Raw genomic sequence first — 21,157 nt, forward strand, 5'->3', positions numbered from 1 at the left:
TTGAAAACTATGCTAACTTCTCCTCATAGGTAAAGGCCCAATTTGTGTAACAGTAAGCCGTTCACACCAGAAGTTCTCAAGTTTTGCTGAGTTAATTGGTCTCAGTCAGTTTGTGGGGCTGGTAATTGGCTTCAAGACCCTTGAGTTTGGGGAGAGGAAAATCCAAGAGCTTGACTGGCAATCACTTTTCCACAGCCAGCTTGACATATATTGGAAAGTTAGGTGACAAAAGGTCAAGCTCAACTGTGATGCACACATTGATCATGATCATGGTCACTGCAAATGTGCAGCTGGGCCAGATATCACAGGGTGCCTGGTGCTGACAGAATTATAGGACCATAGATATATAATGTAGCAGGAGACCTTACAGCCGATTCTGTCCTTGCCAGTTCTTTGATAAAACAATTCAAACCTCTCTCCCCATAACTGGATATATTCATCTGCTTCAAATGCATTTTTTCCTTAAAAGAAGCAATTTTCTCTGCCTCAACCACTCCCTGACAAAGTAGTCCTGCTCTAACAACCCTCCTAAGTAAAGAAATTTCACCTTACCCCTTTCCTCTTTCTCTTAGTGACTTGTTAAAATTGCTGCTCCATTGCTGACTCCGTAACCAGAGTAAATAATCTTTCTCTATTTACACCTTCAAATTCCATCAGAATTAAAAAAAAAAATTAAACCTCCTCATGTTCTTTTCTGCTCCAGTAGGAATTATCGCAGCTCGAGTTTCTCATAGCTATAGTTTGTCATTCTTGTCAGTTCATATGTGGTATTGGTACTCCATGCTACATTCAACTTGTTGGCTAAACACATACCTTTGTTATGTATATGTGTTTGCATGACAGAAACTCTCTGTCATGTCCTTTGTCTAGCTATTCACTGAGCAAACCTGGACAGTGTTTCAGCTGAATATTAACCATGTGTGTTGTCATAGCCAAGACCTGACACTGATGGTTCCCAACATCTACATCTGCACTGGTCAAAGTACATATTGAATCTTATAATCGAACAAAGTTCCTGTCTAGCTCAATCATGAAGATTGGCTGTTTGTTAATGTACCTGACCCTCACCATCACCCACAACCATAGGCATTTATGAAACTATTTGGGCATCCTCCTACAGATTGGTTCATGCACCATAAAACTCTGTTATCAGGTCCAATTTAAAGTCTTAGTTTTACACATCTTCACTTAAATGGCCAATTCATGTTTCGCTCTTGATGACTGCATTATTTCTGTCATTGTTGAGTTGAGCAAGATATCCAATGGGATTGCTGTTATCCTGTTGGACATCTATACATGATTCAAAAGATTAAGGTTGGACTATTTGTCAATGCAATATGTGTACAAAGAAAGTACAAGACAAAACATGCAGGGCTATGGGGAAAGAGCAGGGGAGTGAAAAATGGGTGAAATGGCCTCCTTCTGTGGTATAAGATTGTATGATGAGCACATTAGGTCTAGTGTGGACACACAGTGGCAGGTTGCATGTTAAAACTGAAATCGAGGGCAACATATTATTTCATGATGACGGATTATTAACCATATTTGTTCCGACTAGCTCAGGTGATATGTTAAATGTAAAAATTATTAATTTATTTCTTTTGTATTGTAGATGTCTCTCTCTATCTACCCAGCAGCTTGTTAACTATATCTCATCCAACGCTTAATCTTGTGTCTGTATCTGCAGACCTAACAAAAGCCAATGCAGAGGTAATAAATATTTGAAATACTTTTATTTTTCATGAATTGTTACATAAACCCCTGTGGTATGGTAGGGGTTAGTTATGGGGCCACTATTTTCAATGTATAGTTTGGAAGAAGAAATAATACCAAAGTTCTTGATATTTATCAGTGATAAAATTAGAAAGGGTTGTAATTAGGCCCAACAAGCAGACCAGTTGCAGAGGAAACTGGACAGGTTAGGAGTTTGGATTTAAAAGTTGGAGGTTTTGTTTAATGAAGAGAAATACAAAGTTAAGAAGTTGGAGAAGGGAAATATTGAGAATACAACATAAATGGGAACCATCTATAGAAAATGTCACCAGAGAGGGATCTGGCTGTTTTACCATAAAGCACCTGTAGAACATTAGGTCAATGTGCATCAACGGTAAACAGGGTCTTGGGATATATTGTTCAAGGAACAGATCACTAATCTCTCTGATAGTTGGTTTGTGCAAAGCATTGTTTCACCCTCATCTTGTTCATGGAGTACACCTCTGGATATTGTACCACAGAAAAGACATCCTGGCCTGTGAGGGAGTACAGAGAAAGGAACTAAGTCGATAATGGATTTGAGTACTATAAGGAAAGATTATGAATACTATGCATCTTTATATCAGGGAAAAGGAACTTAGAGGTGATGTTATTTAAGTATTCAAGATCTTCAAACAATAAATAAACTGGGTTCTAGAGTAATATTCTAGAGCATAAGCTCTAAAATAAGGCCACATGGATTCGAGCTTAGTTACTACTTTTAACTTTTTCACACTAGTTTATGAATATGTAAATAGCTTACCTGGGGAGGCAGTGGAAGTAGAGGATGATCTATATTTGTAAAGGATGTTGGCTAAAGTTTTGGTTGTAAGGGCTATTGAAGGATATGGGAATAAAATGCAGTATAAAATCTGCAATCTTTGGTACCAGACTTATGCAACCAGACTTTTCCAATCCTATATTCCTATTTTGGAATATGTCAGTAGGGAGGTGGTGGGGATAGTTAAGGACATTAAGTAATATTAAAGATGTAACCACTATATCTTATATTTGACTTTATTAACTTAGAGAATTGGAGGAAAATTTTCTGGAGCTATTCCACAGGTTTTTGTTTCCTCTTTCCCAGCAGTCAGCTTACTAGCAATTGGAGCACAAACTTTGACATCCTAATGGATACAGTGAATATTGATCTCTTCTTGCACTTTTTTTATATCTGTATAAACATTTTTAGTAGATATGGGGATAATTATTGCCTTGAAAACCACTGCAGTGATCCACTACTTTTGTTCAGATGTCTTTGTGACAGAGCAAGATATGTCTGCCTTCAAGTTGTAAGAATATCTATATTGTATTTTATATCGATTTGAGGCTAAAGGTATACAAGATCCAGGACCAGTGCACACGAACTTTAGCTAAGACAAGAAAAGATGACAGTTCAATTTGCAACAATTTAAACTGACAGTAGGAACTCTTTCCTCGCTGTGAAAATACTTTATTTGCTAATAATTATTGAACGATGCCCCACAAAGTTATGATTTGTAGTATATATAAATGATTTGGAGGAAAATGTAGCTGGTCTGATTAGTAAGTTTGCGGACGACACAAAGGTTGGTGGAGTTGCGGATAATGATGAGGATTGTCAGAGGATACAACAGGATATAGATCGGTTGGAGACTTGGGCGGAGAAATGGCAGATGGAGTTTAATCCGGACAAATGTGAGGTAATGCATTTTGAAAGATCTAATGCAGGTGGGAGGTATACAGTAAATGGCAAAACTCTTAGGAGTATTGACAGGCAGAGAGATCTGGGCGTACAGGTCCACAGGTCACTGAAAGTGGCAACGCAGGTGGATAAGGTAGTCAAGAAGGCATACGGCATGCCTGCCTTCATCGGTTGGGGCATAGAGTATAAAAATTGGCAAGTCGTGTTGCAGCTGTACAGAACCTTAGTTAGGCCACACTTAGAATATTGCGTGCAATTCTGGTCGCCACACTACCAGAAGGACGTGGAGGCTTTGGAGAGGGTACAGAGGAGGTTTACCAGGATGTTACCTGGTCTGGAGGGCATTAGCTATGAGGAGAGGTTGGATAAACTCGGATTGTTTTCACTGGAGGGGCGACATGATAGAGGTTTACAAAGTTATGAGCGGCATGGACAGAGTGGATAATCAGAAGCTTTTTCCCAGGGTGGAAGAGTCAGTTGCTAGGGGACATAGGTTTAAGGTGCGAGGGGCAAAGTTTCGAGGGGATGTGTGAGGCAAGTTTTTTTACACAGAGGGTGGTGAGTGTGTGGAACTTGCTGCCAGGGGAGGTGGTGGAAGCAGATACGATAGCGACGTTTAAGAGACATCTTGACAAATATATGAATAGGAAGGGAATAGAGGGATATGGGCCCCAGAAGTGCAGAAGGTGTTAGTTTAGGCAGGCATCAAGATCGGCGCAGGCTTGGAGGGCCGAATGGCCTGTTCCTGTGCTGTACTGTTCTTTGTTCTTTGATTGCTATATGGAAAAATGGGTATGTTGTAGCTTCTTATCAACTCACTTAGGACTGTGCTAAATTGAAATGTCTGTCAACCAAGTGATAACTTGATATAACTTGATAGTTGATAACTAACATGTTTAATATGCTGTTGTGAAAGAGGCAGAGGCAATAGCTCTCCAACCTGTTAACAAAATTCTCACATACTATAGCAGGTTAGCTTTACATTGTTCTGAACAAGTGAGGATCTGCTTCAATCAGACTCTGGCAGAGTTTTCCGAAGAGACTGTTAGCTAAAGTTGAAGCCCATGGAATTGAAGGCAATTTATTGATCTGGTTAGGAAATTGGCTGAACAGAAGACGAGAGTAGGATAAGGGGCAGGTACTCTAATTGGCTCTATTTCGGATGTGATTAGTGGTGTCCTATAAAGATCTTTTGCTGGGTACTCAACTATTCACTCTATTTATTAATGACTTAGGTGATGGGATAGAAAGCCACGTATCCATATTTTCCAATGACTGAAAGATAGGCAGCATTGTAAGCAGTGATTGATAAAGATGGTTAATGGAAGCAGGCAGGCAATGGGTGTGCAGTCTATATAGCACTTTGCATTCTGGGGAAGCTTGCCTTGCAGATGAAACCTAGTACTGTCTTATCCTGCTTTGCTTTGTCCATGGTTAAGAGGATGTATGCCCTCCTCATGGGGTAGCGAGCCTCTGTTACTTTCCTGATACATCAATGTACTGCCAATTGGGTATTGTTGATTATGTCACCTGTTACAGCTTGAAAGAAACTCATGATATAAAAATTGAGAGCTATGGTGACCTTGACAGCCACAAGCTGTGCTGGCCGTGTCCTTGTTTGACGTTTGCGTTCTGGCTGCAGTAGATGACATAGCTACCTTGGTGAAGCAAAGATGATGGAGGCATCGTTCCTGAGTAACATTAATGTAGGAGGAGTGCTCCCTGAATATCCACTGAGGTATGACCTTCTGTGCAGTGCCCTCCACCTCCCTTTTTTGGCAGCTGCTCCTGATCTGTGGTGTCTTCCTTGCTGCTCCCTCTTGTCCTGTAGGCCTGAAGCCGCCCTACAAAACCACCCATGACTGCAGTCAAACTAGTTCTGAGGTAGCCTACAAAAGTACATCAACAACAAGATCTTTCTTTGTTTACACAAAGTGAACTTTCCAGTGTGATAAACTGGAAAAAAAATACCCATTAGTTAACCAGCAGTCTGAAATGAGAAACTATGCAACTAATCAGTAAGTGCTGCATGATCCCTTATAATAGTGCTGGGAAAGGGGCCTTCCTGCTGGTTTGTGCCATTTTGTGCTATGCGAGTTCAGGACGTAGTGAGTGAAGTGCTGGAACAATTAAAAATGGAAAACAGGTTCTGCTGGACAGTAACTTGACTAACTTATTCCTCTGTTTAAATGTTCCTGACTTACACTCCTGATGCCAGCACAACTACCTTCACTTGTATGGCAGGTGGTGCACTTTCAACTGGAAATGTGTGCACACTTCCTGCCTGGCATAATGGGACAACAATAGGCCTGGATTTCTAGGCCCTGCAGTATAGAAAGAAGGTGGTTGGTGGTGGTGAGAGGCAGGGTGAGAGCCAGTTTACCTGATTAACAAATGTATATACTTTAATGGAATAAGAAACCCAAATGACTGTTTTGGCAAAGGGGAGGGAAAAGAATCAAAGTAGTTCTTTAAAAAACACAACTGGGTTTCTTAGTTAGAACAGCATTATTGTTACAACCTCAGAGAGATTGTTGACATGAAAAATGTCAGATATGAACCCCAGACCAATTTAATGAATTAGAAGACAAGATTTCATGTTTTAAGACTTATAACAACTAAACTAAAAGAAATCTCCAAGTAACTCCTTACCGTTGTTGCCAGTCCCTCGAAACGAGGATGACGTCTGCCAGGGTTCATGGTTTATGTGTCCTCAGGTGACTCAGCAGGCCAATCCTGGAACCATAGGTCTTTGTGCAGAGAAGACAAGTCTTGCCCTGAGGGAGGGGGTTTCTCAATCCAGGGCCTTGCTCTCTCTCCTTCCACTTTCGCGCTTCTCCACAGCAGAGTTTATGCAGTCGGTTTCCGACTGTGGTGGCTTGTTGGATGAGGCGTCACCACATGGCACAATTAATGGCGAGTTCCTCCCAAGCACTGATGTCAATCTGTCCCCTTTTTAACTAACTAAATAGCACTTTGTAAGTAGCTGATACCTTTATTTGTTACCATTGACCAGAAACTGAACTGGACCAGCCACATAAATACCGTGGCTACAAGAGCAGGCCGGAGGCTGGGAATTCTGCCGCGAGTAACTCACCTCCTGTCTCCCCAAAGCCTGTCCACCATTTGCAAAGGCAAAATACTGCAGTTACTAGAAATTAAAAACAGAAAATGCTGGAGACTCGTGTCTCATATATGTCTTTTATATCTTTGATTTCATTATGCTTCCTTTTTCCACCTGTGCATGTCACTTCTGCCATTTAACTATTTCCTGATCCCCACCCTAACACTTTACAGATCATTCCATGGGGTTAATTTTATTAGGGAGCGGATTTTTGCACTTGTTGATCAATGGTATTTTATCTCCTGAACCTCATTTCAATGCCTCTGGTCCACCTCCCACCCAAAATGGGTGGAAAGAGGTGCAGAGCAGCTTGGGTGTGCCTTGGCCACTTGCAGGCTTGTAAGTAAGTGGAGGGGAGGGGTTTTGGGAGGGTCAGAGTCAGAAGCAGAGGGGCCATACAAAGGATATCTTTTCATGTACCTGTTGGGCCACTTCATCCTTCCCACCAACTGTTGACCAGCCTGGCAGGAATGCCATGCCAGTTACCACAATCAGGCCCTAGTTAGAAGGCAATTGGGGTCTTTTTGATGTGATAGCACCTTAATTTGCAGAAATTCATGTGGCTCCCTCCTGCTTCAGGCATATGGCCCATGATTTGCAGGTTAAAATCTTGAATGGTGGGAAAAGGTTGAGTTCCGAGCGGGTAAATTGCTTCAATTTTAATTATCCACCTGCGTTAAAGTCGACCCCTATATCTTTACTTGTACCTGAAGCATTAACTGATCTGTAGTTTTTCAATGGATGTTGACTGACCTGTTGAGTGTCTCCAGTGTTTTGTGTGTTTGTTTTAAGCACAGCGATTGGTCTGAATCCCTCTGGCCAGGGAAAGGAAAAACATGACCAAGCATTATTTGGTCTAATTGTTATGCAGTGGCCTTGCTGGAAAGTGCAGACCTGTGGACATGGAAGACAAGGTTGAGCTCAGCTGTGATGCCTTCAGTAATTGAATAGCCTATTAACACTAATGGTTCAGGTTCAAACAAATATGGTCACATGGATGAGGTATTGGAAGACTTCCAGAACCCATGAAACAGCAGGAGACAGAGCCTTCAATTGAGGAGGAGATAAAGAGGGAGTAAACTGAACTTTGAGAGAATTTTATACCAGAAACTGCACCATCACCACCAACTGGGGAATTTATACCCATCATTGTCTAGCTCATGCTGCATCTGACCTGAAATACTTGATAAGATGGTGTAAAAGAAGCTTTATATTGCATTGTGGTTCCATCCTCTTACATGGGACACTTGCAGTGTTATTTAACCTGGCGGTGTTGGGCTTATACCCAATTTCACCCTATTGGCCCAGATTCAAAGTAGAATACGACCTAGGAGTGTTTGTTAATTTAAAGGAAGAACTTACCCTATGCTTTATCTGATCTAAAAATGGACTCTGGACAAATAATTTTTTTTTTCCTTTGAAGTTGTGTTTCTTCCATGAGCTCAAAACATTCTTTCAGTAGAAAAAAGAATTCAAAAGACACATTTAAGATGAACTGAAAGTGGTTATGCACAAGCCATCTACTAATGGCTGCACTGTGATTGTATAAGTACTATTTTGGAATAAAGTTATAGCTGAACATTTGTATCATAGCCATTTACTTCTTATCTTCTCCTTTTACGGTCAGTTAGTTATACTCTTAACTTTTTTAATTTATGACCAGCTAACATTAATTTATATTTGGTATGTGGATGGCACTTGTGCCACTTGTGGAAGCTCCATACATTATCCATCCCTAGTTGCCCTTCCTTGATACTTCAGAGGTATTAAAAACCAACCATATAGTGACAAACAGACCAAATAGGGGTTGCAGGTTCTCTTCCCTGGGGGATGTTTATGAACCATGTGGATTTTTTTTATGGCAGCCATAAATTACAAGATTACAATTCACATAATTCTACTGTATCTGTGCTAATGAAAAGCTCGATTGATGTGTGATTGAAACCATTAAAGAATCAGAATTATAATTTTGGTCTTGTTCTTATTCTGTATCAGATTCCGTCAATAGTTCTAACAAAAGATTTGCCTAAAGATGCCTCTGGTGAAATAGACTGCAAAGCCTTGGTCGAACAGTTGAAAATATGCACAAGCTTGCAAGAACAGGTTGAACTAGTCCACATAATCTATATGACGAAGTACGATTTTTCTATTTTGGAAAAAATATAGACTTAATATTTTTTGAGATAATGATTGATATGTGGTTTGATTGTATTCTTCTGCTTCTCTTTCCCCATCTTCCTGTTCTATGTGCAGGGGTATAGATTGGGATACAAATCTGGCTGAGAATTCTGGTGCGACTGTCCGTGAACTCCTCATAGAGCTGTACACAAAAGCTGGCACTGCTCACCAATGGGGACTAATCCGTTATATTTCTGGTATGCTCCAGAAAAAGATTGAAGAACTTGATGAGGTAGTTAAAAATCTAATCCTTCAATATCAAACTGCACAGTGCTTAATATGTGGTGCAATTTATATTAATTTTAACATTTTCCGAGCCTGAAATCTGTCGATATGCCATATACTTCATTAGCCCTATTGTTAGTGTTAATTTATATTGGAAATGTCTGTGTACATTAACTAAAAGTGATGGAATTGGAGTATAGCCACTTAATAATGTAAAATTTTATGAGAAGTTGTAAAGTTTCATCTTCATCACAATGTAGCATTGAGCCTTTCAGTTTTGCTCTATTTTTCCCCTTTTACCTTTGAAAGTAGTGACTAATACTGGACTATATAGTCTGCAGTTGTCAGTGACTCTTTGACATGTAGCTCACATGACCACTCTGTCAGCCTGCACAGTTAATTTTAGCTAATTATTTGATTGTGGAAGTTGTCATAACTGAGCCATATCCTTACCCACATGTGTACTTTCCAACACGTTACTGAATAATCAAGGCACTGTAACCAGTTCCTCCTTGACACCCCTCTGCTGCTGACCTTGTGAACCGCCTGCAGCCATGCCCTCTTGGTAATTCTAAAAGGCTTTCTGTTGCCACCAGCAGGGAACAGGATGTTTCTGTTGTTAAAACCGAGGCGGGAGGAGTGCACTGTTAATTCAGTCACACTTCTCCATAAGTCACAACATATTCTTTAAATTTTCCACTTGTTTGAAACAGTCAATTGGATACGCTATTTTTCTCCCAGAATAGAACACACTAATCCGGTTTCTTTACTGAACGACAAAATTAACTGTTTATTATAAGACAAGTCTTAACTAGTAATGAAGTAACACAATAGCACATAGATCAAATTTGTAAATATCCAACATTAAATTTTAAAAAGGCCTTTTTCTACCTTAACCAATTTTTAAAGTCCCTTTTTACCTTAGTCCCTTCACACTCGCACTCACACACACACATATATATATATATATATATATATATATATATACATTAAACGGTTAACCGGAGAAAGTATATAAAGGATTTTTAGATCAGGGCTCTGTGACAGACAAAGAATCCCACAAATAGATCACTTGCTCATTTTTGAAGTGAACAGCAGATGAGATATATTGTTCTGAACTGGCATACAATCCAACCTTCTGAGCACACGAATCTTTAGGATCTTTAGAATCTTCCAGAAATTAGTTCTCGTCAGGCGGCATTGAAAGTAAGTTAGCAGGCCTTCTTGAAATACAGGAAACAAGACAAATTCAAGGTGGACTTCACAGGATCCTTCAGAGATATTGGAAAATGAAGCTGGGTTGTGGTCTTCTGTTCTTTCTTGACTTATCCTCCAGGTTTGATGCACACAATGACTAATAGCCAAACAGCTTGGCAGTTTTTTCCCACCCAGATGTTCTGTGACTGCTACGAGACTTGTCCAATCAAAGGAGAGTTGTCAATTTTCTGCCCTTGTTGCCATGACTTTGGCTCTAAGCCTAGCCTGAACCAGGTGACAAACAGTAGCACTGTTGCCAATCCAGCCTTCGCTGTCTTCTTGATTAAAAAAATTTATTTAGCTTAACTAAAAATTCCTTTAAAAAAAAAATTTATTTTCAACAGAACAGAGTCACTTGCATAACATGGTGCTCAGTCACTGCCTCCAGCAGCACCTCCAGTGAGGCGTCAGAATAACCATGTGGGATGGCCTGGCATGGGGTGGAGGGGTGGGGGGGCTATCTTCTCACTTTCCTCTGCTCTGCTCCTTCTTCCATCCTTTGGACGAACAGCAACCTCAGCAATGGCTGTCGCTTGCCCTATAAATTGGGCCCACTGCTGCCCATGTCCCACCTCCTTCCTGCATCCACCACCACTAATTGGGCAGCAAACATGACTCTAGGCTAATTACTTACCTTCCATATTGAAATTGCAACGTGTGTGCATTGCCGATGCGATGTGGGGTTGGGACCCGGAAGTGACCATGACGTTGGGGTTCTGACACTGGAATGGAAATCTGGCCCAGTATATGTATCCCACTGCTGGCTTGTCTGAGATTGACTAACTTAGTACTGATCAGGGATTGAACCTTGGACCATTGTATGGTGTATGGCACCATGTGGTGTCTTTTCCTTAAACATAATGAAATAAATCAGTACTTCCTGAGCTATGGGAGCAGCTTCATTGTCAGTAACTTAAATAGCCAGTTCTAAATGATTACTGTATTTTTTTTTAGTGTCTAACATTACCTACTAATGTTGCATTGTGATGGTATCTATTACAGGCCTGCACAACACTCCTGTCAAATCAGAAGCATCTAACTGTTGGCTTCCCTCCTGAACCTCGTGAGAGAACAATTTCAGCGTGAGTATTTCACTGAAGACTCACGTCTTCATGTCAGGTCACATGAGCTTGAAATAGTTATGACATTAACTTATGATTTTCCTTTCTTATTAGACCCTTGCCACTTAATGAACTTACAAAATTGATTGAAGAAGCTAGCGAACAAAATGCCAGTCTGTCCATCCTCACGCAGGTTGGTTCATGCACCATAGAAACACTTAACAAATCCAATTTGAAAACCTATCTTTATGTACCTTCAGCTTTAATGGCTGTTTCATGTCTCTCCCCTGTTTTCTGGATTACTTCAGTCATTCTTGAGTCGGACCATATGTCCCACTGGACATCAACACATGATTCAAAAAGTTCAGGGTGGACAGTCTGAGAATACAATAAAAGTACAGAGGTTGTTCTGCTACTTGATATCACCAGTTCCTTCAATGCTAAAGATGTCTCACTGGATACACTAGTGTGCATTGCCTGTGGTGTGTTTGCCCGGGGTTGAAATCATTGAATTGATTCCCAGGCAAGTCTGATATTGCAAGTCATTTAAAATAAATGAAGCCTCTTTGGGATATGAGCTTAAAAGGGAAGGAAATCAGAAATGGTGGATCCGTGTTGGGGCAGGAAATTTTATGTGGGGGAAAAACAATTTTCTAACTTTCTCGTTTTGATAGTGGAGATATTGGGAGGGATACGATGTACAGGAAGTACGTGTACCATGGAGTCTTTAATGTTCACATGAATCACCAGAACCGCCAGGCAGGATCGCTAGGGAATAATCATTTTTTAACTCTCTATGAATTGTTTTCACTTTCCCGGTCCATTTGTGTGATTGTTACCTGTAGTTTAAAAATTAGTGTTGATTTTTTTTTTTAACAAATTGCCGTTGTATAGCACACAAAATTGTAGCTTTGGATTATAGTCCATTGCACAGCATGTTCACATGGCAAAACTAAAGAAGCTTGGATTAATCTCCTTTGAGCAGAAAAGGTTAAAGAGAGATTTAATAGAGGCATTCAAAATCATGATAAGTTTTTAAAGAGTAAATAAGTGTTTCCACTGAGAGCAGAGTTCATAGATTTAAGATAATTTAGGCAAAATCTCCAGAGGCGAGATGAGGATTAAAAAAATTTGCACAGTGAGTTATGTTGATCTGGAATGCACTGCCTGGAAGGGTGGGAACAGTTTCAGAAGTAACTTTCTAAAGGAATTTGGATAAATACTTGAAGAGAAAAAAATTGCAGGGCTATGGTGAAAGCGCAGGGGAGTGGCACTGATTGGATAGCTCTTTCAAAGAGGCGGCACAGGCACAATGGGCTGAATGGCTTCCTTTTGTGCTGTAAGATTCTATAATTTTAGACATATCTGTTGCTTTATTTTACATTTATGATCCTTTCTGTTTTTGGTAGGAAATTGTGGTTTACCTAGCAATGTACATAAGGACAGAACCCAATTTATTTGCTGAAATGTTCCGACTGCGTATTGGATTAATTATTCAGGTCATGGCAACCGAGCTGTCCAATTGTCTCGTATGTCCAGGTAAAGCTTCTAAAGTTTCACAGAAACATTAGCAGGTTTTCTCTGAGGATGGCAAAACAAACTGTCTGAAAATATATACGTTCAAACTCTGAATTGCTGTGTTCAAAACCAGTCTAAGGAAAAATGATAGTGTTGGTAGAGTAGGGGATATAGTTTGTAGATGTTTCCAGCTGTGTAGCTGTGGGCAGCCTTCCTGGTAGTCCAACTAAATAATGTTCATTATTGTAGTTGCCAACTCTATATTGGAAAGGTTTGCATGTTTGTTTTTAAGTGCTCCATTCTGTAAAAACTGATCCCCTGGCTATGAATACTCCTCCTTCCTCTGACTGGACACATTGCGGCTCCTGTTGGCCAGGAGTCAGAGGTTGCCTGTAAGGTGCTGCTGAGAAGAGCTGCCTTTATGGGATCCCTGAGACATTCAATGTTAATTTTCTTGCTGCAGTGTTTCTGTTGCTGTCACTATTTAGGGGCCAGGTTGATGGAGATGATAAACCAAATTAGGCGATGATCCCTCCAGCAGTCATCGGCATCTGTTATGGCGCAAGTGACATGAACATCCCTGCGATCTTTCACTCGGACAGTGATGTAGTCAAGCAAGTGCCAGTGCTTGGATTGTGGGTGTTGCCATGAGGTCTTTTGCTTGTTGGTTACAACAAGTTCTAAGCATTTCGTCAGGAGAAGGACTCCATTGTAGTTTATTTTCCCTACTCCTTACTTGGCAAACACACCCTTCCAGAGGGTCATGTCCTTCCCAACTCTGACATTGAAGTTGCCAAGGAGAATTGGCTTGTTTCCTTTCCCTCCCACCACCAGCACCACACCCCCCCCACCCCGCAAACCGGGGACATGGGTTGGGGTTTGCTCAAGGTTGCAGTAGAATCCCTTTTTATTCTCGCCTGTGCTGTCTGATAGAAGCATGTGCGCTGACAACAGTGTCAAACTGATTCCTCGTCAGGATGAGCTGATGGGTCATGAGATGCTTGCTTAACCAACAAGGGGAGTCACTGAGACACCAAACAAGTTCGTTCTTGATGGCGAAACCCACCCCATGAGGGCGTCATTCCTCTTCCGCATTGCCCTTCCAGCAAAAAGTATACCTGCCGCCTTGTTCCTTGAGTTGGCCTTCTCCTGCCCACCACGTCTCACTGAGGACAGCAGTATCATTATCATAGCGTCTGCAATCCAGAGCTATGATGGTCGCTATTGGAGTTCCATGAGAGTCCTGATGTTCCAGGTCCCGAACTTCATTTGAGGAGTGGAAGATACAGTAGTTACAACACTGGCATCTACCCGGCAATGTGGAAAATTGCCCAGGTATATCCTGTACACGCAAAGCAGGATAAGTCCAACCCGTCCAATTACCACCCCATCAGTCTACTCTCAATCATCAGTAAAGTGATGGAAAGTGTCATCAACAGTGCCATCAAGCAGCACTTGCTTAGTAATAACCTGCTCAATGATGCTCAGTTTGGGTTCCGGCAGGGCCACTCAGCTCCTGACCTCATTACAGCCTTGGTTCAAACATGGACAAAAGATCTGAACTCCATAGGTGAGGTGAGAGTGACTGCCCTTGACATCAAGGCAGCATTTGACCGAGTATGGCATCAAGGAGCCCTAGCAAAACTGAAGTCAATGGGAATTGGGGGAAAACCCTTCGCTGGTTGGAGTCATGCCTAGCGCAAAGGAAGATGGTTGTGTTTGTTAGAGGTCAATTATCTCAGCTCCAGGACATCACTGCGGGAGTTCCTCGGGGTAGTGTCTGAGGCCCAACCATATTCAGCTGCTTCGTCAATGACCTTCCTTCAATCATAAGGTCAGAAGGGGGGATGTGCAATCATCAGCAAACAATGTTCAGCACCATTCGCAACTCCTCAGATACTGAAGCAGTCCGTGTAGAAATGCAGCAAGACCTGGACAACATCCAGGCTTGGGCTGATAAGTGGCAAGTAGAATCGCGCCACACAAGTGCCAGGCAATGACTATCTCCAACAAGAGAGAATCTAACCATCCCCCCCTTGTCATTCAATGGCATTACCATCGCTGAATCCCCCACTATCAACATCCTAGGGGCTACCATTGACCAGAAACCGAACTGGAGTAGCCATATAAATGCCGTGGCTATAAGAGCAGGTCAGAGGCTAGGAATCCTGCGGCGAGTAACCCATCTCCTGACTCCCCAAAGTCTGTCCACCATCTACAAGGCACAAGTCAGGAGTGTGATGGAATACTCTCCACTTGCCTGGATGGGTGCAGCTCCAACAACACTCAAGAAGCTCGATACCATCCAGGACAAAGCAGCCCCATCCACCAACATTCACTCCCTCCACCACTGACGCACAGTGGCAGCAGTGTGTACCATCTACGAGATGCACTGCAGCAACGCACCAAGGCTTCTTAGACAACAACTTCCAAACCTGGGACCTCTGACAACTAGAAGGACAAGGGCAGCAAATGCATGGGAACACCACCACCTGCAAGTTTCCCTCCAAGTCACACCATCCTGACTTGGAACTATATCGCTGTTCCTTCACTGTTGCTGGGTCAAAATCCTGGAACTTCCTTCCTAACAGCACTGTGGGTGTACCTACCTCCCATGGACTGCAGTGGATTAAGAAGGCAGCTCACCACCACCTTCTCAAGGGCAATTAGGGACGGGCAATAAATGGTGGCCTAGCCTCCGACGCCCACATCCCATGAATAAATAAAATAAAAGATGCCTGTGCATGAGATCTTTTACTGTGGGGTGGCCATTGCACACCAGCTACCACACAGTTTTGACAGAGCAAGGTATTAATCCAATAGCAAAGAAGTCCAAGACAGTTGGAGACCAGGCACTGCTACATAGCATTACCACAGTTGACACACAGATGTATGCAAGGTGTGTAGACAGGAACAGGGGGCCACACAGATTTCCTACAACACCCCACCCACATGCACCCCTTAAACCTTCTCCCCCCACCCCCCCCCTCCCCCAGATTCCTCTGCAACAAACTCCCACTCTCACCCACACTCAGGCCTACTTCACCCTTGGTCTCCCCCTTGCTGAGATTTTCTCTCCCTCTCACAGATCTCTTCCACTTTAGCCCTCTCTCCCTCCAACCCTCTCTGTTTTTCTCCCCACTTTCTCTCTCCAACTCCCCACACCCCTGCCCCTGTCCCCAAAGGCCACAAAACTTGCTGCTGGGATCAGGTTGCCTAAGGCTGCAAATTCACCGCTGGGACCGGCCCCCCACCACCCCACCAAGGCCACAGACTGGCCACTAGTTTACAGTAATAAATCCATCGGCAGTATTGAAAGCTATTTACCCTAGTAAATCCCTCTACACTGATAGCCAATTGAGGATACTTAATGGCCTATTAAGGCCTATTGTCTGTTACATATTGTTAAATTATTCGTAAAGAGCTAGGAACAAATTGTTGTGTAGGTGTGTTCACATTTGCTGCTGCACTGACATGACTTGTAACAGTACATCACTTTGGAAGTCTTTACCAAGCAGCATGCCGAACTGTATGAATTAAACAAAGAGCTCCAGCATTTTAAGCCTAAAGTGTGATTATTTGTAACTTATGGGAACCGGAAGACATAACATTGTCACTGGAAGTTTGCGGTTGGCCTCCAGGTGCTCCAGGCAGTCTTTGAGGCCCTCCCACCTGCCTGACCTCAGCTGCGGCCACAGGCCGCCCTGTAGAGGGCCTCCCCCTCCAGAATGGTGGCCTGGCTGCTGAGGCCATTTTGTAATTTGCAAGTTTAAAAAATTAGGGAGCGGGCTCGCTCTCTTACCTGAACTGCAGGCTTCATCTGCTTCGGTGCTAGAGAGCCTCCTATTGGCCCTGTAACTTCAACAGCCCGCCTGCTGTCCAATTCCTGCCCTCTGGCCACTAATTGGCCAATTCGGGGAAAATCACTACCAGTTGACTGTTTCCCCACACAGTGCGGGGATGTGACCCCCATTTGACCCCAATGTCAGGGTCCAGACCAAAGTGCAAGATCCTGCCCTTAGTTTTTGCCATCTTACATCTGTAACCTCCCTCTTTCTAAATGTAGAATTTAAGCTTCTTGAGTCTTTTCTCATAGCTTGTACCTTTCTGTATTCAACATTGATCTTTGGCCTTTCTGCATCCTGTCTAATGCCTGTATATGTTCTTTATGATGTGACCAGAATTACCCCCCAAGTGTGGTATGACTAGTGCATTGTAACGACTCTGCATAACCTCCAATAGCTTGTGCTGTAATACGTTTGTTATATGATCTTAGTATTCTCTTTGTTTTTCCAATTGCAATAATCTCATCTTGCAGATATTCATCCCTATCAATTTTGACTTTTGTTAGGCGAAGAAGCAACTGAACATTTAATGTCTATGAGACCCTTTGATTTGAAGACACTTCTGCACCATATTCTGAGCGGAAAGGAATTCGGAGTCGAAAAAAATGGTTGTTTTTTTTACCTAATTCATTCTTTTACCGAAGTATGTGGGTGGTTATGACCCTAATGAAATACACTGACCTGAAGTAATATTTAATGCTCAATTTGATCTGTCAAAGTAGGGTTCTTTTGAAATGGCTTATGACATAATTTAACTTTTCCACCATTCTAAACATGGATTCAGTTGTGAACAAAGAATAATATAAGTTTGATACGGTTAAATGTCAAAACTTTTCAGATGCCCTCTGTATTCACCAGTGTCCAAAAATGAATAGTTTTCTAGGCTTCATTGCTCAGACATTTTAAAATATAAAACTAGAAGTACAATCATTGCCTTATATAAGGGCTTGGTGAAGTCTCGTGGGCCAGTGGCTGGTTTTGGTCCCCTCAGGGTGGGGGAATACTGAGGCCCTGCAAAAGGCTCAGACGAGGGCCACTTGTTTCCCAACTAGTTTAATTATCAGGTTGGTCTTAGAAAGCTGGGACTTTTTACTGAGGAAAAGTATGGGCTTCCAGGGAATATATTGAGGACTTCAAAATTATTAAGGGGTTAGATTCACATTATGAGGTCAGTGCTGGAGAAGTCCATGAGGGAATCTTGCCCTGCAGTACAACTTCCAAAGGGTGGAAATAGTGGGTTTGGGGGGGTGGGTGTTGGGGGTGGGGCACGGTTGAAGAGATCATCTTTGGGAGTGGAATTGGAAGTTTGAAACCATAGGACAGGCAGCAGTGGTATATCAATTAATGTTCACAAGCCTACTAAAAATGTTGCCTGTCTTGTAAACAGGAGAGCTCATTGGGTGGGGAGATAAGTGTAATGTAAATTTAAACGTGGAGCTATTGAAGGTTTTCAAATACTTCTCTTGATCTCAAAATCAAATGTGATTGGAAAAAGAGCAATGTGCTCCTACAGGAATCAGAAACATGGCGGTCCAACAAAGCCACCCAAAACAAGCTCAACAGCTTCCAGTTTAGATGCATGTAACAACTTTTTAACATCAGATGATTTAACAAAGTGATGAATGAAAGTGTACATCAGAGAGCAGAGGTGTCACCACTGACTATAATAGTCCGTAAAAAGATGGAGCTATATTGGTCATATTCTGAGAATGCCTCATACAGCGTCCCAAATTAGGTATGGAAATGGAAGACACGAGGGAAAAAAGCTAGTGGCTGAACATGAGGAACTCTAAAGATCGCAGTAACACATGATGCAGCTGAAGTGCACCTGCAATTATGTAAGTTGGAAGCAGAGATACAAGTCAGAATGCGATGGTCTTGATTATTTACTGCCTAATGCAGCTCAATAGCACAGGAAGAAGAAAAAAGCTTTGAGGGATAGGTGGTTCAACAAAAATAATTGTGTTGCAGGAAGTAAGTGTGATCCTTTCAGGAATGCATTGCTATATGAAAAACCTCTAATACTATACATACACACAGATATATATTGCATGTATAAGTATTTAAAATTCAATTCTAGTTGGAACAGAAATCCCAAAAGCTGGGATAGTTGGTTGTACTTTGGTAGAGGATAGATTGAGCTGCATTCAGCCTGTATTTCAGGACCCATGATCATCTATGGTTGATTTTTTGATTGATGTGCGTCAAGATGAATGGATGTCGATGTTCAGAAACTGGTAGGAACCATTTAGGGCATTCATCTGCTTTCTCCTTGTATAAAATTGTGAAGAAAAGAAAACATAAAGGAAACAAAAACAATTATTGGAGTATAGAGGAATAAGGTAGCAGAAAAGAATAAAATATTATAACTGGGTTGTACATGAGGGTGAGCAGGATGAGTTGAAATGAGTTTTCTTCTTCCTATCTTAGCCTATCTTTATAGACTTAAGTGCTGCAGTGCAACTGCATGGGAGTTTAATTTCCAGTGGTAGAATTCTGCCAAATGAATTTATTTGCATAAAATTACTTGGCAGAATTTGAAGAATTGTTAACCTATATAAATTAAACAAATTAATATTTGTGTTAGTGCATTGACCATTATAGAGAAATTTAAACCCTCTAAATGTCTTATCAACCATTTTGTTTCAAGTAGCAATTTCATTTGAGTCAAATCACACTATTATTTAGCAGCCTATTTTAGTAGGTATTGGAAATGTCTCAAAAGTGAAATCCATACGTGTGAACAGGTTTTTATGTTTGTGTTGCATCTTAAATGAGCCTCACTGAGACTCCTGCAGACTTTTTTAAAGCTGTATCCTTTTTTCTATCATTCTGTTTGAAGTTGTGTCACAACCTATTTTGACGTGAAACTGCTATCCAATTTGTGTCATTTTCGTAGCTGTTCTCGTTTAATCATCTTGCTTGACTTTCCACAGTTCATCATACTAGCTCAAAATATATTTCTATTCACGATGTGGATCACACTGGAGCAACAAAAAGTGAGAGAGCTGGAATTAGCAAATTGAAGATTGAGATGAGGCAGGTGAGCAGCCCATTTATCTAAAATGTGACTCATATATTTGTAAATATTTCTAAGTTCTGTTGAAGAATGAAGATGATGCATTATCCAGTGTTTAACAGATCAGGTTCAGCCCTGATATGTGTTCAATTAGCCGACTACAATTGGGGAGCACTGCATTGACACCCCTGGGCTGGGAAGAGTTAAAGATTAGCAGTTGCTACCCATATCTCCTGCTGGAAAATGCATATGTGCATACCAGGCAAGGACAAGATCAAATTGCTTGCTGGTAATCACTGAAAATATGTGTATTGTGGTTTTAGAGGGCATGCAACACCTGTGGAATCAGTGTCAGCATGAGTCATTGGCCCAGATTTTGCAGTCGGAATAACAGCGGGGCATTCAGCCCTCGCTATTATTGTGGAGTAAATCTGACAGGAACATCCAGCATCCAGATATGCAGAGTTAAATGTGGAAATCATGTAGTTGCTATCTGAGTTGCTCTGGTTTGCGACAAGTTTCGCTACACCAGTACTTTCCCGAGAAACTCAGCATTACAACACATGACGGGCATGACGTTGTGCTACCTGACCACTAAATATCCATTAAACCTGCCAGAAACTTGACCATTTAAGTGTAATTGAATTTTTAATGGCGTGATAAGTTTTATTTATTCTCTAATGCTGTAAAGTTTATCTTTCTACAAGTGTGGAGTCTCATTCCTGCAGATTTTATTTATTAGGGATTTTTTAAATGAAGAATTAAAATAATTTTTTAAAGCTTTTTCTGTCTCTCATCATCTTTTAATCCCATATTTCTTTCCCTCTTTATATTTCATTTGCCGTACATGATTCTACATTGAATTAAATATTCTAACTTACACTTCCTGGTTTCGACTCTAGGTGGAATTTTAATATAGTGAAGCGAGGGGAGCAGGAGAGCCCGGTAGCATGTGGGGAACCTGGAAGTATCTGCAGCGCTTCTGTCAGTGGCTTGCTAACCCAGCCTTTGCATTTGTATCTGATTTCTGGGTTTCCCTACCAATTAATGCGAGCGGGCGTGATGATGACTTGCATGAGTCTATTTCAGCTGAACTATTTAAAGAAGCACTGCGAGGCTGATAGTTGAAGGATTGTGGAGGTGGGGGAACAATGGAAGCAGCTGTACTAATGGATTCCCAATGTGGCAAGGCTGCACCTCAGCTGACAGATGCCTCAGCAGACCCGATGCTGCAGTATGTAAGGAACTGCAGGGAGATACTCTTCAATGGAAGGAAGAAGGCTGCCTCAGAGAACAAGAAGGCGTGGCTGGAGATTGCTGCGAAGGTTAGCAACAGGAGTATGGTGCCACGCTACTGGATACAATACTGGAAGTAATTTAATTACCTAATGAAACCAGGAAAGGTGAGTACAATGGCACATTCAACTACATCCTATGTAGTTGACACATATGTGTATCACCTCCACCTCTCCCACTCGCTCTACCTTCCCAAGT

General features: G+C 41.7%; 1 protein-coding gene across 5 annotated transcripts in view; it reads left to right on the plus strand.

Moving 5' to 3' along the window:
- The window catches only part of phka1a (phosphorylase kinase, alpha 1a (muscle)), a 213,366-nt gene that overhangs the window by 167,420 nt on the left and 24,789 nt on the right, over positions 1-21,157 (plus strand). For all 5 annotated transcript variants that reach the window (XM_068047677.1, XM_068047673.1, XM_068047674.1 and 2 more), the window contains 8 exons: positions 1,613-1,710; positions 8,556-8,695; positions 8,814-8,970; positions 11,223-11,302; positions 11,396-11,474; positions 12,691-12,820; positions 17,151-17,252; positions 19,581-19,687. In XM_068047677.1, the coding sequence (XP_067903778.1) occupies positions 1,613-1,710; positions 8,556-8,695; positions 8,814-8,970; positions 11,223-11,302; positions 11,396-11,474; positions 12,691-12,820; positions 17,151-17,252; positions 19,581-19,687 (893 nt within the window). The remainder of the gene's footprint in view (positions 1-1,612; positions 1,711-8,555; positions 8,696-8,813; positions 8,971-11,222; positions 11,303-11,395; positions 11,475-12,690; positions 12,821-17,150; positions 17,253-19,580; positions 19,688-21,157) is intronic.

The sequence above is a fragment of the Heterodontus francisci genome, chromosome 15, assembly GCF_036365525.1.
Source record: "Heterodontus francisci isolate sHetFra1 chromosome 15, sHetFra1.hap1, whole genome shotgun sequence".
NCBI lineage: Eukaryota > Metazoa > Chordata > Chondrichthyes > Heterodontiformes > Heterodontidae > Heterodontus > Heterodontus francisci.